General features: G+C 43.4%; 2 protein-coding genes across 2 annotated transcripts; one reads left to right on the forward strand and one right to left on the reverse strand.

Annotated features, from left to right (window-relative positions):
• The first annotated feature begins 6,358 nt into the window (after positions 1-6,358).
• Positions 6,359-8,862, forward strand: LOC136445135 (tripartite motif-containing protein 2-like). The gene has a single exon (XM_066442995.1). The coding sequence runs from the start codon at positions 6,688-6,690 to the stop codon at positions 8,860-8,862; it is 2,175 nt and encodes a 724-aa protein (XP_066299092.1). The 5' UTR covers positions 6,359-6,687.
• Positions 8,863-9,965: 1,103 nt separating this feature from the next.
• On the reverse strand, positions 9,966-16,737 carry LOC136445301 (ATP-dependent DNA helicase PIF1-like). Its single transcript, XM_066443226.1, has 11 exons — positions 16,624-16,737; positions 15,269-15,816; positions 14,627-14,741; positions 14,023-14,157; positions 13,171-13,439; positions 12,640-12,746; positions 12,092-12,231; positions 11,566-11,672; positions 11,081-11,168; positions 10,590-10,735; positions 9,966-10,208 (listed from the first exon to the last, which is right to left on the reverse strand). Exons 2-11 carry the CDS (start codon positions 15,791-15,793, stop codon positions 9,966-9,968), a joined length of 1,875 nt encoding a protein of 624 aa, XP_066299323.1. The 5' UTR covers positions 15,794-15,816; positions 16,624-16,737.
• Positions 16,738-17,823: the final 1,086 nt, after the last annotated feature.

The raw sequence follows: 17,823 nt of genomic DNA on the forward strand, positions 1-17,823 counted from the left end.
CATATTGCTTAGCTGTTTGTTGCTTTAATAAAATCGTACAGTCTTTGCTTGCAACTAAACAGTGCCCGTGTCTATTAGACCCTCCCCCTGAGACACAAGTTCAAGACTCCGGCGGTGAAAACAGCGAACGACCAGAAGATTTTGGAGACAGTTGGCTGACTGACCCTCTCTCTACCCCTAGCAACTAACCGACCGCCATTTCACCGAACACTGACGGCCATCTTGGATTCTAGTTGAACGCCTACCCATGCTACGATAGTTCATTGGTAGTTTTAAAATATTTACTACCAAGTTACTTAATAGATATAATTACTTCAGTAACGCGATTAGAGTTGCGGTAATTTTGCTTTGAGGAAAAACTTGGCTAACATTGATCACAAAGCGAGGCAAATCTAGATTCTGGCAATGGTGTAGGAGAGAGGGGAAGTTTAGCACAGGATATATTATTTGTGTCCAAAGATGTTAAGTACAGGATCACATATAGATATCTACTTATGATTCAATTATCCATGTTTTATACCTACAGCTACTATCATATTGCTTAGCTGTTTGTTTCTTTAATACAATCGCACAGTTTTTGCTTGCAACTAAACAGTGCCCGTGTCTTCTTTTCTATACTGTCTATATTGAAAGTCTATTGAAAGAGCTTAACCCTTAAGCTGCCAGGTTTTTTAGCCAAGTAAAAATCAAAAATGTTCGACCCCTGATCTCCCTCACGAAACCCGCGAAACGCCCGGCGGCGCTAACTCTCCTAACTTCCCGGCTTCGCGCGCTACACGCACGCAAAGCTGTTTTGTTCTGGGGAATACCATATCCCGGTTATAACCGGGTCCAGCACACAAGGCATATTTCTGTATCCCTAGTTAAGTCGGGACTGGCAGCTTATTAAACATGATACTGATAATGAAAGAACCAAAACATGTAAGATGGTTCCCCCATAACCTTCCAAAGTATAATGCATCCATGTTTCAGTGAACTGTAAACTGAACTGATATGTGATTATTAGCAGGTGAACAATGAACAATGACAGAATAGAATGTCTCCGTAAGCTGTTTAAGTGTTTGTCTGCTGTTGTAATAAAAAATGAGGTTGTTTGGATCCTGACATCCTGACAACTAAGAAACAGAGTAACTAATGGTGAGAAAAGGTGGATTGTTTTGTTCTGCTGTTTTCCAAATGTACCCATCATGTTGGTACAGTCTACCCACCTGTTGGCGCCTCGCCAAACCCAGTGAAACGACCTTTTATAACAAAGAGGGACGGACCAAGAAGCTTTGTTAGGGTTTGCTGCATGACATTGTGGCATACATTTTCAGGTACTGTAGTGTCATGTAAACTATGTTCTTCAAATCCGATATTCACGTAGCAACTGCTCAACTGCTTAGTCTACAAAGCCTACAGTCAGGAGTTCGCTACTCCCAGACCCCGGGGAAGGCCACCTAAGCGATGGAAAGACCAAATTGTGAAGGACACTGTGTTAAAAATTCGGGAAGCAGAGGCAAGGGCAAGGGACAGTACTGCTTGGAGGAACCGCCTGGAAAGCAAGGGGCAAGTTTCTGGCCTCTGCACGTAGGCAGGCAGGCAACTGCTCAGACCCCTTATGTTTATATTCACACACACTATCTCCCCAGACGTTCATAGTTCACGCGCGCTGTCTGGTCGATCAAGTTCGCTCGAGATAATGTCGTCATGAACGTCCAATGGATGAGTTCTCTACAATCAGGTGATATCAGCCACGTCACCAAAACTAGCTTCCCAGAACATAGGTCCTAACAGATCGTGCAGGGAATTTGAGAAACTTCACAGTCGGATTGAAACGACTAGTGAAGACGCACCATACAAGGCTTGTTTGTTTTGGTTTGTTAATTTGTTTGAGACTTAATCAGTTACCTTAATTATTGTTCAAAATCAATCTGCTGCACTTCCGGGACCCCAGAATCCTGCCACGTCCACATACATTTTGTAGGGAGTGTCTTTGGGCCACCAGACAACAGCCGCTGAAGTGTCCAACCTGCCGCACACAGGTCAAGGCGTGGACGGACTTAGGACCAACTTCTACGCCAACAACCTGCTGGACTTCGCCGCGGCCAAGAAAGGGGCGCCCAAAGAAATATTTCCCAACTTAGTAGAAGTTGTTTCCACAGACTGGTTCAAAAACTTTATCGGAAACACCACAGCGAGGTTCCAGTTCGACTTCACCCCGGCCGGGTGGGTCTTCACGCTCTGGGCAGTCATCTTCTTCTGGAACCTCATCTGGCACTTCTACGCGCTTACAACCATCCGTCGCACTGAGGTACAGAATGTTCACCTTTGTCAACAAGGCTTCGTTAGCGTTCGTGTGCGTGTCTCTGTGTCTGTGCGTAACGTTCGTCGAGAACAGGGCTGTCCCGGACTCCGGCGGCGAAGAAACAGCGGACGACGTATCACAAGATGTGGCAGGAAGTTCGGTAGAGGTCAACGTAGACCCTCCCCCCGAGAAACAGGTTGAAGACTCCGTCGGCGAAAAAACAGCGGACGACATACCAGGAGAGTTTGGAGATAGTTGGATCACATAGATATCTACATATGATTCAATTATTCATGTTCAATACCTACAGCTACTATCATATTGCTTAGCTGTTTGTTGCTTTAATAAAATCGTACAGTCTTTGCTTGCAACTAAACAGTGCCCGTGTCTATTAGACCCTCCCCCTGAGACACAGGTTCAAGACTCCGGCGGTGAAAACAGCGAACGGCCAGAAGATTTTGGAGACAGTTGGCTGACTGACCCTCTCTCTACCCCTAGCAACTAACCGACCGCCATTTCACCGAACACTGACGGCCATCCTGGATTCTAGTTGAACGCCTACCCATGCTACGATAGTTCATTGGTAGTTTAAAAATATTTACTACCAAGTTACTTAATAAATATAATTACTTCAGTAACGCGATTAGAGTTACGATAATTTTGCTTTGAGGAAAAACTTGGCTAACATTGATCACAAAGCGAGGCAAATCTAGATTCTGGCAATGGTGTAGGAGAGAGGGGAAGTTTAGCACACGATATATTATTTGTGTCCAAAGATATTAAGTACAGGATCACATATAGATATCTACTTATGATTCAATTATCCATGTTTTATACCTACAGCTACTATCATATTGCTTAGCTGTTTGTTGCTTTAATACAATCGTACAGTTTTTGCTTGCAACTAAACAGTGTCCGTGTCTTCTTTTCTATACTGTCTATATTGAAAGTCTATTGAAAAAGCTTAAACATGATACTGATAATGAAAGAACCAAAGCATGTAAGATGGTTCCCCCATAACCTTCCAAATTATACTTCATCCATGTTTCAGTGAACTATAAACTGAACTGATATGTGAAAAATCAAAGAATATTAACAGGCGAACAATGACAGAATAGAACGTCCGTAAGCTGTCTTAGTGTTTGTCTCCTGCTCTAATCCAACATGAGGTTGTTTGGATCCTAACAACTAACAAGCAGACTAACTGATGGTAATTAAAAGGTATCTAGTGGATTAACATTGTTTTTGTCTGCTGTTTTCCAAATTTAGCCCCATATCATGTTAGCACAGTCTACATCACCTGTTGGCGCCTCGCCAAACCCAGTGAAACGACCTTTTAAAACAAAGAGGGACGGACCAAGAAGCTTTGTTAGGGGTTAATGCATGACATTGTGGTATACATTTTCAGGTACTGTAGTGTCATGTAAACTGTGTTCTTCAAATCCGATATTCACGTAGCAACTGCTTAGTCTACAAAGCCTACAGTCAGGAGTTCCCCACCCCCAGACCCCGGGGAAGACCATCTAAGCGATGGAAAGACCAGATTGTGAAAGACACTGGGTTAAACATTCGGGAAGCAGAGGCAAGGGCAAGGGACAGGACTTCTTGGAGGAACCACCTGAAGAGCAAGGGACCAGTTTCTGGCCTGTGCACGTAGGCAGGTAGGCAGGCAGGCAACTGCTTAGACCCCTTATGTTTATATTCACACACACCATCTCCCCAGACGTTCAAAGTCCACGCGCGCTGTCTGGTCGATCAAGTTCGTTCGAGATAATGTCGTCATGAACGTCCAATGGATGAGTTCTCTACAATCAGGTGATATCAGCCACGTCACCAAAACTAGCTTCCCAGAACATAGGTCCTAACAGATCGTGCAGGGAATTTGAGAAACTTTACAGTCGGATTGAAACGACTAGTGAAGACGCACCATACAAGGCTTGTTTGTTTGTTTTGGTTTGTTAATTTGTTTGAGACTTAATCAGTTACCTTAACTATTGTTCAAAATCAATCTACTGCACTTCCGGGACCCCAGAATCCTGCCACGTCTACCGTGACATTTTGTAGGGAGTGTCTTTGGGCCACCAGACAACAGCCGCTGAAGTGTCCAACCTGCCGCAGACAGGTCAAGGCGTGGACGGACTTAGGACCAACTTCTACGCCAACAACCTGCTGGACTTCGCCGCGGCCAAGAAAGGGGCGCCCAAAGAAATATTTCCCAACTTAGTAGAAGTTGCTTCCACAGACTGTGCTTCAAAAACTTTATCGGAAACACCACAGCGCGGTTCCAGTTCGACTTCACCCCGGCCGGGTGGGTGTTCACGCTCTGGGCAGTCATCTTCTTCTGGAACCTCATCTGCCTGATCTGGCACTTCTACGCGCTTACAACCATCCGTCGCACTGAGGTTTAGAATGTTCACCATTGTCAACAAGGCTTCGTTAGTGTTCGTGTGCGTGTCTCTGTGTCTGTGCGTAACGTTCGTCGAGAACAGGGCTGTCCCAGACTCCGGCGGCGAAGAAACAGCGGACGACGTATCACAAGATGTGGCAGGAAGTTCGTTTGAGGCCAACCTAGACCCGCCCTCCGAGACATAGGTTCAAGACTCCGGCGGTGTAAAAACAGTGAACGACATACCAGAGATAATTTTGGAAATAGTTGGCTGACTGACCCTCTCTCTACCCCTAGCAACTAATACCGACCGCCATTTCGCCGAACACTGACGGCCATCTTGGAGTCTAGTTGAACGCCTACCCGTGCTACGATAGTTCATTGACATTTTCAAAATATTCACTACCAAGTTACTTATAATTACTTCAGTAACGCGATTAGAGTTACAATAATTTTGCTTAGAGGAAAAATTTGGCTAACATCGATCACAAAGCGAGGCAAATCTAGATTCTGGCAATGGTGTAGGAGAGAGGGGAAGTTTAGCACAGGATTATTTGTGTCCAAAGATGTTAAGTACAGGATCATATAGATATCTACTTATGATTTAATTATACATGTTAGATACCTACAGCTACTATCATATTGCTTAGCTGTTTGTTGCTTTAATGCAATCGTACGGTTTTTGCTTGCAACTAAACAGTGCCCGTGTCTTCTTTTCTATACTGTCTATATTGAAAGTCTATTGAAAAAGCTTAAACATGATACTGATAATGAAAGAACCAAAACATTTAAGATGGTTCCCCCATAACCTTCCAAAGTATAATGCATCCATGTTTCAGTGAACTGTAAACTGAACTGATATGTGATTATTAGCAGGTGAACAATGAACAATGACAGAATAGAATGTATCCGTAAGCTGTTTTAGTGTTTGTCTGCTGTTGTAATAAAAAAATGAGGTTGTTTGGATCCTGACATCCTGACAAGTAAGAAACAGAGTAACTAATGGTGAGAAAAGGTGGATTGTTTTGGTCTCCTGTTTTCCAAATTTACCCCCCATATCATGTTGGTACAGTCTACCCACCTGTTGGCGCCTCGCCAAACCCAGTGAAACGACCTTTTAAAGGCATCCAGAGCATTTTATGAGGCTTGAAACTTTAATAAAAAAACTCAAATTTCTAGTCATTCCTACAGATAGTACGTTTCAATAACACTACACCATTACATATCAAAATATAATAGCAAAGATACGATGTCGTTGTGTGGTGAGAACTGATAGAAAATCCAAACCCGAATAGACTGATCCTGACTGTCCATCACAATTAGAGAGTGACTGCATGTCCGTCAAATATTTGCATTTTTATGTTTGTAATTTGCATTTCTACGTTTTGACGGAGGTGGGCGGGGCTATGTTATTTACAGTATTTACAGTAGGCGCGTGAAACAAAACGATGAACATGTAGATTTTTTTGTGCCGTTTTTGCGCACCTTTGAAAAGAAATCCGAACGAAAATGTGGTAAACAGTGGCATTACCTTTCAATTTCATAAAGATTACACCAACTAAAATATTTCCAATTTCCAAGTCTTATAAAATGCTCTGGGTGCCTTTAAAACAAAGGGGACGGACCAAGAAACTTTGTTAGGGGTTGCTGCATGACATTGTGGTATGCATTTTCAGGTACTGTAGTGTCATTTGAACTGTATTCTTCAAATCCGATATTGATAAACGTAGCAACTACTCGAGCCCTGTATATATTCATATCACCCTCACCCAAAAGGTTCAGAGTTCACGCGCACTGCCTTGTGGATCAAGTTCGCTCAAAACAATGTCGTCATCATGTATCACCTAGCAACGTGTTTGCTGTAGTCACGTGACGTGAGTCACCTCACCGAAACCAACTTCTAGGAAGAAGCGGGACAGAAACTCAACAGCCTCACTAAGAGCTAGACGTGTCGACGATTCTCTATATATTCGGTCAGTGTGAAGTTCTAGAAGATAAGTCCTAGCTCTGGAAGATGGCGAGTTACATGCCAGAAGACTTTGACGACCAGTTCCTGACGTGCCCAGTCTGTATGCTGCAGTTCCGGGACCCCAAAATCCTACCATGTCTGCACACCTTTTGCAAGGGGTGTCTGGAAGAATGGGCCACCAAACAACAGCCGCTGGAGTGTCCAACCTGCCGCACACAAGTCAGTCTACCAGACCAAGGTGTGGAGGGACTCAGGACCAACTTCTACGTCAACAACCTGTTGGACTTCGCGGCGGCCAAGAAAGGGGCGGAGCCAGGTGTACCGTGCCAGGTGTGCGAGGGGAATGTGGAGGGGTCAAAGTCGTGGTGTGCAGATTGCGCCGTGTTGCTCTGTCAGTCGTGCACTGCCGTACACCGGAAACTTCCATGTTCTAAAGACCACGAAGTTACCCCTGAAGAAACCCTGAAGGCCGAGGAAGCTATTAGCAATTTCCATCGTAAACGACACTGCGACAAACACAAGAAGTACGAACTAGAATTCTACTGTGAGAGCTGTAACGCTTTGGTTTGCACAGCGTGCACAGTGGTCGACCACCGACCGGGCAAAGATCACAATCCGGTGGAAATCGCCACCGTCGCTCAGCAAAGGAAAGAAACACTACAAGCACTTCTACAAGACATAGATCCACGACTGATGGAAATACAGGCATCAGTCAAGGAAGTTGAAAGGAAGATGGCAAACCTAATGCCCTCGAAAGAAGCAGCTACAAACCAAGCCAAGGCGTATTTCCGCCAACTTGTTGACCTTCTGCAAAAGCGTGAAAAGGAGATTTTGAGGCAAATTGACGAACAATGCCGAGCCGATGGCAAGGCTCTGCAGACAAAGAAGGAAGCGATAGAGTTTGAGTTGGCCGGACTGACGAGCGCACAAACGTTCTGTCAACAAGCCGTAGAACGCGGAAGTGACGTGCACATTCTGGAGGTGGGAAACCAAGTCAAAACAAGGGTAGAAACTCTGCTGGCAAAAGAACTGGACCTGGAGTCTGACTGGAGCGAGTTTCAGTTCGTCGAGAACACGGCTGTCACGGACTTTGAGAAAGAGGTTAAAGATTTAGGCGGCGTAAAAACAAAGATCGACGTTTCGAAGTGCAAAGTTGTTGTGAAGCCAGCAGTTCAGGGATTTCAGTGTGTCGCCGTACTGACGACAGTGAATAAAGAAGGCCGTCCGTGTGTTACAAACAGTAAAGCCGTCACAACCAACATGAAGGACCCGTCTGGGACCGACGTCCCGACGCAACTACAGATGAAAAACGCGGGCGTGTGGGAAATATCGTATGTACCCCAGGTCACCGGCAATCACAGGTTAGAGGTCAAGGTGAACTCACAACAGGTGTCAGGAAGTCCGTTTGATGTTGACGTAAAGGGGAGGGACACACCTATGTTAACTATCGGACAGAAGGGTAGTGGGGTGGGGGAATTGAACCTTCCGGTAGGTGTCGCGGTTGACAACGGAGGCAACATTGCAGTGGTGGAGCGAGGTAACAAGCGGGTTCAGATATTCGATGTAGAAACAGGTCAGTCTTTGAGCAGCTTTCCTGTTGATGGTGAGAATCCGTACGGTATTGATGTTGAATCAGATGGAATGTTTCTTGTGACGTCGTGGGGTCAAAATTTTGCCTTAAGACGCTACGCAAAGGAAGGCAGACTTTTGAACACCTTCAAGCCAGACTGCATGCGCTATCCACTCGGAGTGACAGTTCTAAAGGACGGCCGCATGGTGGTGGCGGACGGGCAGCATAAGTCCTGTCTCCTCCTGCAGCCTGACGGGAGCTTCATCCGGGAGATCGGCAGGGGGAAGCTGCTGTTTCCGAAGTTTGTGTCGGTTGACGAGTCACGTGATGTGATAATCGTCACGGATGAGACCGGACACAAAGTACTCGTGTTTGACCTAGACGGCAACCCAAAGTTCAATTTTGGCCAGGAAGGACAGAATGATGGGGAATTTCAAAATCCAAATGGTGTAACGTTCGACCCGGCCGGTAACATCATCGTCGGGGATTGTGCCGGCCGTGTACAGGTGTTCGGCCCTGACAGGACTTTCATGCGGAAAGTGGGAACAGTTCAAGGCGGATATGCCAGCGGCATCGCAATAACCCCTGAAGGCTACATAGCGGTGGCGTGTTTTCGTGGACATTGTGTAGAACTCTACAGGTACAAGTGATCCACAGGGACAATCATATTTTCGCATCAGCATCTTCCTAGACAATATGTGCCTTTTAATGACCCTGTTCCGTTAGCCTTGATAAAGTGCATAATGTGTATCTTTTTGTCACAAATACCAGAAGTTAGATGTTTCCATGTTCCTTGATGTATATTTGACTTAATGCCATGTATTTCTGATGATATGGTTAAGCTTTTAAATGATACTGACCATTGTTGGCTAGATCATTTTCTTTGACTGATGGACTACAATCTCTACCAGTAGGAGGCAAATTAAGGCTTAAAGAAAGCCACTCGCTCAGGATTCAAACCCACAACGTTGTGATCCGAATGTTAGAATGAATAAACACACACCAAACATTTTGTGCTTGTTCTAGTTGTCATTTTATTTAAATCATTATCAGCAGCAAAGATATCAACCTCCCTCAAACAAATGGAAATGTGTCAATCACTTATCAACTTGTTTATACATTGAAATATATTAACTGTTCACAATTGATTTTACAAAACTAATATAAAACAACCATTGGCCAATTAATTCTGCGCCCAACAGCTACAAGGGTGCTGAAAGATCTTTATACAATATCAAAATTACATTCTTCCCCTTCACAATAACTACTATTTAAAAAAAAAAAGCAACAAATGTGACTGAAAAGAGAGTCCTGAGGTAGTCCTAACTGCATCTTGACACAATCATCATAAAAGCCCTGAGTAAAACTGCAACTGCACTGTGTGTCACTCAATTCTCAGAAAGTGACATCTACAAGACAGTTCAGCATGGCGGCCTTGAAAAGGTGACCTCTGCGGGGGTACACCTGTTCTGCCATGCCTTCCAGTTTTGGAGAAGTGCAATACCGGTAAATAAATAAATAAAAGTTCTAAGACAACACTGAGCTTTCTCAACTGTTAGTCTGCTGTCATTATACAAACTCTTACATGCTAATCTCCCAGAAGACAGTGAAGAAAAGATCACACCTTCTTCTAATTGCTCCATTTTGGATGAATGACCATCCTAACAAAGCCAGTAGTGTGTCATAAAAAAAAGGCAGTCAGAAAACATTACCATCTTCCCTTCTAGAGTCTGCTTGTAGATTACTACAACTGTTACCAAGTAGGCTGCATGTTCTCCTTGTCCATGTATCTATCCATTGATGCCTGCATCATCCTCTGCTGCTTCCGTAGTCTCTGGTAGAACTGGAGGACGTCTGGGTTGGCGCGCACACACTTGGCGTCAAAGTCAAGCACACGGAGGCCCTGCAGACTGCGTGCTCGAGACAGGGCGACGTACGCCTGGCCACTCTCAAACACTCGGGATAACGACATCTCCACACAGTCCAGCGACATCCCCTGGTGGTGTAAAATTAAGAAATGAATGAGTGAGTTAATAGATGAAGGAACAAGGTAATCAGGGATGGCAGACTTCACCCCCTTATACTCAGAGGCAGTAATCATGGTAAATGCTGCATTGTGCATGTTGGGAACAGACACAGACAAGCCAATACACGCTCTCTTGGGGTGAAAGAATGAATAAGAGAATAAATAAAAGAAGGAAAAATGAAAGATTTATCATGATGATAATAAATTGCAGTCATACCCTAAATTACACAGTCTTCAGAAATTAATGATGCTTGAAGGTTCATAATCGTTTTTATTTTTCTAACACAACCATTAGCATAAAAACATGAAAAGCTAGCATATGATCATGATTGACAGGTTGTGACCTCTGACCTGGCTTTTGTGGATGGAGATGGCCCAGGCTAGTTTGATTGGCAGCTGTCGCCTCGTCAGGTAGATGCCGCCGGTGGCCTTGAACGTCCAGCGCTCGTGTTTCACCGGCTCGGTCACTCCACACAGGAACTTTACAATGGGGAGGCCTGAAAGGGGGGGAGAATAACTACAAAAAACTACAAAAAACTAATCTAAAAACTGAACCAGTTTAGCTCACTGAAATGCTAATCTTCCACTGGTTGTGACAGAGAAGACAGACGATATGTACGTCATCTACACACATACAGTATACTGTGTATACATACAGTATACACATACAATATACACTGTATGTATATACAGTATATACTGTATATAAATCATGTATACTGTATATACATACTAGTACAGTATATACAGGTTCATCAATTGTACTGGGGAAATTCCCCTAGCTCTTTTCCAAAATGATCCACAACAGCATCCCTTCCCAGTTACATGCATGTCAGCCTTACCTGCCCCTGAAGTCTGGAAACCTGTCACCACGCCCCGGGCACCGTTCACAAGTCCTCGCTGTACATCCAGGTTCTTAGCCAGCATCACCTAGAACAGAAGCAGAGAAACAAGTGTCAAAATAGGTGTTTTGAGGAAGCTCCTTCTATGAAGTTTATGTAAGAACGTTCCACAGATACTGTGACATAGGGATGATGCAGGAAAAAAGAAATAAGAAAAGTATTTTGTGGCTTTAGAAGACCAATTTGGAATTGTCAGTCTAACAAATGAGAGACTGAATGCATGTCCCTGAAATCTATGCATTTATATATTTTCATTTTGCATCTGTGCATTTTGACACAGATAGTTAGGGCAAATTAGAAGTTGAACTTGGCTAGGGCTATGCCACTATGGGATACATGCATGTCTACGGACTGATACTTGTAGTTATGGCTTCCCCAGGAATATTTCTGGGCAGGTTTGAGGTGTTGATTGACTGATTCCTTACCTGTGCTCCCACCTTCAGCTGGATGGTTTTCTCCACAGGACAGAGGGTGTTGATGGTCTTTATCAGGTCAGGGTCACTATCATGGGCCTCAAACGACTTTGTGTCTCCTAGGTAGGAGCATAAAAACAAGAGGGATTATAAACGTTAGTACCACATGCAATCCAAGGGAAAACATCCCCCCTTCAGGTGAGAAACAGTCTCTCAACCCTCTTCTTAAAAAGCAGGGTGGTCCAATGGGCTACACATAATAGTATTACTACACTATCCTAAAAATTTGGCAGCTATAACAACACCGGGATTTAGAAAATCTGATGACTTTGAGAGTCAAATATCTATTGAACAATTATAGCAGATAAAGAGGTACTGTAACATATATCAAGGAGGGGAAAGCATGCTCTTTTGATTGACACAATCATGTTCACAAACGTATTCACTCTGACACCTTCATACATGTACAAGTTGAAAACATTGTATGTATTATTTTACAGCTGGCTAAATTTGAAGTTTCTTGTTACTGATGACTTACCTCCCAGCTCTTTAAGACGGACATCGTTGATATGGTTGACGTCCTCCTTGTGTGTACACAGCCGTGTGGCCACGATATCTTCCCTCTCAATATGGTGGTTCTCTGTGGCAGACAGCCGTGTAGATATCGCTGGCGGACATCTTAGTGTAAAGAAAAAACAAGTTACGTTAGGCCGAAATCATGGGATGGAGTTAGTATAAATGGGGTTATATATAATAGTTGGAATAAGGAGAAGTGTTACATTAAAGAACATAAAAGTAACAGCAAACTCCTTCTTTATTCAGAATGAAACTGACAACTACTACTCTAGACTATAGTTTTGTGACACATCAACTAAGTAAGTTATCTTTTCAGGTTACTGTCATTCTCATAGAAAGGTCTTGGGTGAATTACTCATTTCATTCATATTGAAAAATACTATTTTTCCCACTCCCAGTCTTTATATGTCCCCCTCATCCAACAATATTTACCCATGCATTCCATGAAAAGATTTGGAGAGAAGCAGCTTCCACTCAACCCCGACCCCCGACCTTTGCCCCCTGACCTACCTGCCGACCCTGATGTTCTGTAGGATGTTGATGAAGGTGGGGTCAGTCTGTCTCTTCACCTGGGTCAGCTCATAGCTGGCCTGTATGCACTTGTGCCAGGACCGCGACTGAACAATCAAGAACACATAATGTATCAGGCTTGAGACATGATGAAATCTTCTTGCTTTGATAATATCAATGATATGAACTTTTCAACACATTGAGTTCATAAAAAAAAGACAACTAAAAAGCTAGAGATTGAAAGCACCAAAGGTACATACATCATAAAATATTGTGGGTTCACAATCACCTCTATACAGGTACAATTATTAGTACAATATATGTGTGAATAAATAAATAAATAAATTCATCTATGCTAATTTTTTTATGTACCGGTATTTGATATTACCAGGGTCTGCATCAAACAGACTTTTGGGCATTTTAAATTCACAGAAAGGGGAAAGTATATGCTAATCCATTATGAATGATATTACAGTCAGTCATGACAATCAAAATCCACCTAAGCCAAGGAATACATTTTCTGCAGTTTACCTGAAAACAGAACCGCCTCTTCTCCCCCGGCTTGGTGACAGGAGGCAGTTGTAGGAAGTCCCCACACAGGATGAGCTGGATCCCTCCAAACGGTTTGTCGCTCTTCCTCGTGGCTCGTGCCACGGCCTCCAACTTGTCAAAGAAGTCCCCGTCAATCATGGAGACCTCGTCCACGATGAGATGTCTGCACTGCTTCCACTGTTTCCGCACCCCCGGGCGCGAGGCCAGCTCGTAGCACTGCTGGATGGGGGCTGTGCCTGAACCTATACCTGGGGAGGGGAGAAAACGTCTTCGTAAAAAAGCTGTATGTCAAAGAGCTAAATAAGACAATCACAGCTAAGGACTAAAACAGCTAGTGAAGCATGAGCCTACACCTGGGGAGTGGAGAAAAGAATGGGTCAAATGGAATTGAATGTCAAGTACCTGCTTTAGCTCTTTGAGCTTCAGTTTAAAACGTTTCCTATCTAGGAATAGGATCAGTCTGCATTCATCTTTGACATTTAGTGTGATCCTATTCATAGGGAGAAAATATCTTATACTGAATCTGAAAGACTATCATTGCTGAATCTCAATCAAAGATTGACACAACTTGAGAAACATCTTAATTTCTTAATCTCAAAGAGCTAGCTTTGTTGGGAACTGCTGAATTATTCCTTCCCTTACATCTTCCTGCCATGTAATGCTGGGCGTAATGCTATGCTAGGCAAAGTTAACAAATTAAAACATGTTGTAGTTCAAATACAACAGCCTCATAGACCTCTAAAAATGTTGGTGGGTCAACTCCAAATTTGTGCTACAAAGAATTTAACTCTTTGCATGATAAGAAAGATACATGCTTTAATCGTGACAGACCTGCGAAGGAATGCAGAGTTGTCCCTCCAATGTGACAGGCGGCGACCCCTGTACTGGCCGTGGCAAACGTGTGCTCAGGAGGGAGCGCTCCGATTACCTTCCGCAGGAGGAAGGACTTCCCTGTACCTGCACTACCTGGTAACAACAGAGAACACATGTTATGGTAAGACAGCATGTGCAGTACTTTGCAGCATATTGGAGAGTAATATGTGTACTGCCACTGGACCTGAAAGCTGTCCAGGGAGTTAGAATCCTGAGGATATTGTTGCCCATCCGACATGTCAGCTACATTTTTTCCTATACTGGAAATGGTTGTACAGAATGTTGAGCCATAGTCTGTATAATGCAAACTCCAGATGTCCTGGGGTTTTATGTCCCCTCCCCACGGGGCTTGCCGGTTATGGGCGGCTGCTATAATATAGTTTAAGCGAGATTAAATCAGGCTAGTTGAACCATAGGTACTATTCTTTGTTGTACTCATTGATAAGGGTTAGACACTTTTTACATCTGTAATGTATACAACCTTCTGTCTGCAAACAGATCATTATTTATAGTTGCCAAATTAACTACATTTTGTACTAGTATGTTGTGATAGCTATGTTACCTGTAAAGAAGATGTTGTGTCCAGTCTGGACAGCGTTGAGGACAGCCTGCTGTTCCTTGGTCAGTCTGGACACTGTGCTGGACATGTGCAGCTTCTTCCTGGGGACGAGATCAACCTGGGGGAGAGAGGTCAACAACAATAAGGTTCGAGGTGAAACTGGGAAGCAATAAGGGTTAAAACTCAAGGTCACCGAGAAGGGCGAATGACTACATCTGTTACAAAGGAACTGTTACAATGATGTTTGATACACACTGACAGACAACATAATCCTATACATGTACAGGTAAACTTCAGTCACAAATAAACAAATACCATATACTTTTGTACTTGTATACACTGTTCTTTCACGGGTGTGACTATGTATGCAAATGATTTACACAACTCTTTTGCTACAGGAGGGTGGCCACTGAACAACAACAACAATGCATGTGAAAACAGCTCTGGCAGAATAATGCACAGACAACTATACCTCCAGATGCATGGCTTCAAATGCTTTGTCCATTGTTTTGCATTGTTTTCTATGTTTTGACAACAGCCTGACTTCCAAGTTGACAACAGTCTGGCTTCCAAGCTAGGAACACTGCAAAAATGAATACAATAGCAAGTAGTTGCAGCCATACATCTGTTTGGAGTTTACTTTACCTGAGCATTTGTGGTATCTCCCAGAGGTCTTTTTCTCTTCAGCCCCGGAGTCCTGCCCTTCAGTGCAGCTGAAGCCTGCGCCTCCCTGGTCCTGTTCACTGCATCCAAGTCTTTCTGGCACAGGGGACTGATGTGCTCCAGCCTTCTGGGGAGGTTTGATCTCAACCTCTGTCTGTCCGAGGCCACACCAATCTGCTTCAGTTGTTCCACCTTCGCACCAATAGTTCTGAGGAACAGGACAAGTTTTGCCGGGGGACAGTTTGAGATCAGGAGCTGGATTTTGTGGCCTGGGATTCGTATCGTTGCTTTTCCATCCTTGGCAAACCAGCTGAACACCTTGATGTCTTGCAGAGGGTACTTGACGTCTGTCTTGCCCTGGTCAATCTTTAAGATGATGTCCCGGAATTCGTTACGTAATAAGATGAGGGTGATGTTCTTAAAGAGTTTGTTTTTTAGGACTTCGCCAGTTGGAGCGAGACTTTGGACTGCTACGCTGCAGTTGAGCTCACTGATGTCATAATCCATGGTGAGATGTTTCAAGAACAGACCTGAAATCAAACAGATCTGGTAAATGAAACAGCATAAAGAAAAATGAATATAAATTCAAATAGATTGAGGTTACAAAAACAGCACCCTATTTGTACAGTGCAAAAATAAACACACTGAAACCATTTAAAGTTTTTTTTTATCTTATTGCTGAAACACGTTTAATACGGTAGAAAAAAATGAAGCTCTATTCATTTTTTTCTGAATAAATTATTTGCAAATTTTTAGAAAATATATCCAAAGTACCAAACCATAGAAACTTACTTCGAGTTCAAAACATGTAATCTGCAACTATAGGATAAATCGTAGTTCGTATCTACAGCGTGCTTGGCTTTGAACAATGGAAGTGGTTTGGCTTCTTTATGTTTGACGTTTTCAAACACAGAACGAAGCCCTGCCGTGGCACTCAAATTCTTGTCGTTATAACTTATAAGAAGCCATACAAATTATAATTTATGGAATTTTTGCGTACGGTATTCAACGCCTGGAGATATAGGGCACAGAATAAGAACTTCGAATCAAGCCTATGTATCTGCATGGGCAGCTTTACCTCCACTATTTTCTAGTATTTCTTTTATAACCTTTGCACAATGCATGCAGAAGAAGCCAAACTCACAGTCGATATAAATATTTGCTTACGCCCCCCTCCCCACATATCCACGAAGCAAAAGGACGGGCGCAAAAATTTAGTTCATTTGCCGGCTTTCTTGCTGTTTTGACCCATAGAATTGCACGGTGAGTATCCCTACCTTTGCACTTACATTGCAAAGTCTAAAAATTTCGACAAATGGAAAGAAAATGTTACAAACCCAAGCTGGTTGTCGCTCTGGAAGCCCTTGTTGTTGGATATGACAACAAAGCGGGAAGACGCGTTTAAAGGTCCCGGGCACATTGACCAATCAGAGACGCCCACTCGTACAAACGGACCAATCAGAACGCGTCATGTTCAAATCACGCGCGTGTGGCATCATGGGATATTTCGGATCAAAAACTAGCGGCTTATTCAAACACGGTCAGCCAAAATACGCTGCCGACTGCCAGTTCTACACTTATATCTTTCTATATTCAAACCTCCTTGATTCAAATTTGTCATGAAAAACAGAAAAAAATGCACAACTCTCTCATTCGGTAGATCAGCCGTCTAAATGCCGAAATTTTTACGCAAATGTTGTGGGGTGACAGCCCACGTACTGTAAAAGCAGCAGGATATTCAACAGGTGGATAATTCGCACAGATGTGGTCATTTTCCACGCAGACTTCCATTCATGTCTGTGTATGTGATCTACAATCTCACCACCTTGTCAAGTCTCAAATTATGATCTTTTACTTAAACTTGACTCGACTTGACTTGACGCGTAAATACAAATTTCGTTCGTTTTTACTGAGTTTCGCCCTCCCATGCTTATACCTACTTGCCAACAACTGTCTGGGGGCAGCCCTGGTGTTGTTTTGGCATTTGTTTCATTATCTCTGGTAGTGTCTTGATTTTACCTATGTCATACCAGAGAGATGTGCACATTTTCCATGTGGCCTTGCCGATGATTATGATGATGGTACCTTCAGATTCAATGTACCCAGTCACAACACACACAAAAAGAATCCATCTGACCTGAAGAGTATGACAAAGACATGTCCGTCTAAAGCCTCCCTCTCACTGGACCCGCGGCACGCTGGTGGCGTCGCTGCGTCCTAAACTGGATTTATGTTACCCTTGACTTTATAATGGAAATATCATTCAAAACGTACATGTATGACCAAAAAGACAACAAAACACACAAAGCTTTAAAAGATTCGTTTTTTGTCGATGGAATTCGATTGGCCGCAGCGACGCCGCCAGCGTGCCGCGGGCCCAGTGAGAGGGGGTTTAATTTTGTATTTATTCAGCTTATGCTCTCCCATGTTGTACATCACTTGGTTCTTAAACATAATGTTAAGTATAGATTCCAAGCTTAAGCTTCGTAACTCGAATATTCAAAACACCATTAGACCGTAGATTATACAAAACAGGA

This window comes from Branchiostoma lanceolatum, chromosome 11 (genome assembly GCF_035083965.1).
Source record: "Branchiostoma lanceolatum isolate klBraLanc5 chromosome 11, klBraLanc5.hap2, whole genome shotgun sequence".
Lineage (NCBI taxonomy): Eukaryota > Metazoa > Chordata > Leptocardii > Amphioxiformes > Branchiostomatidae > Branchiostoma > Branchiostoma lanceolatum.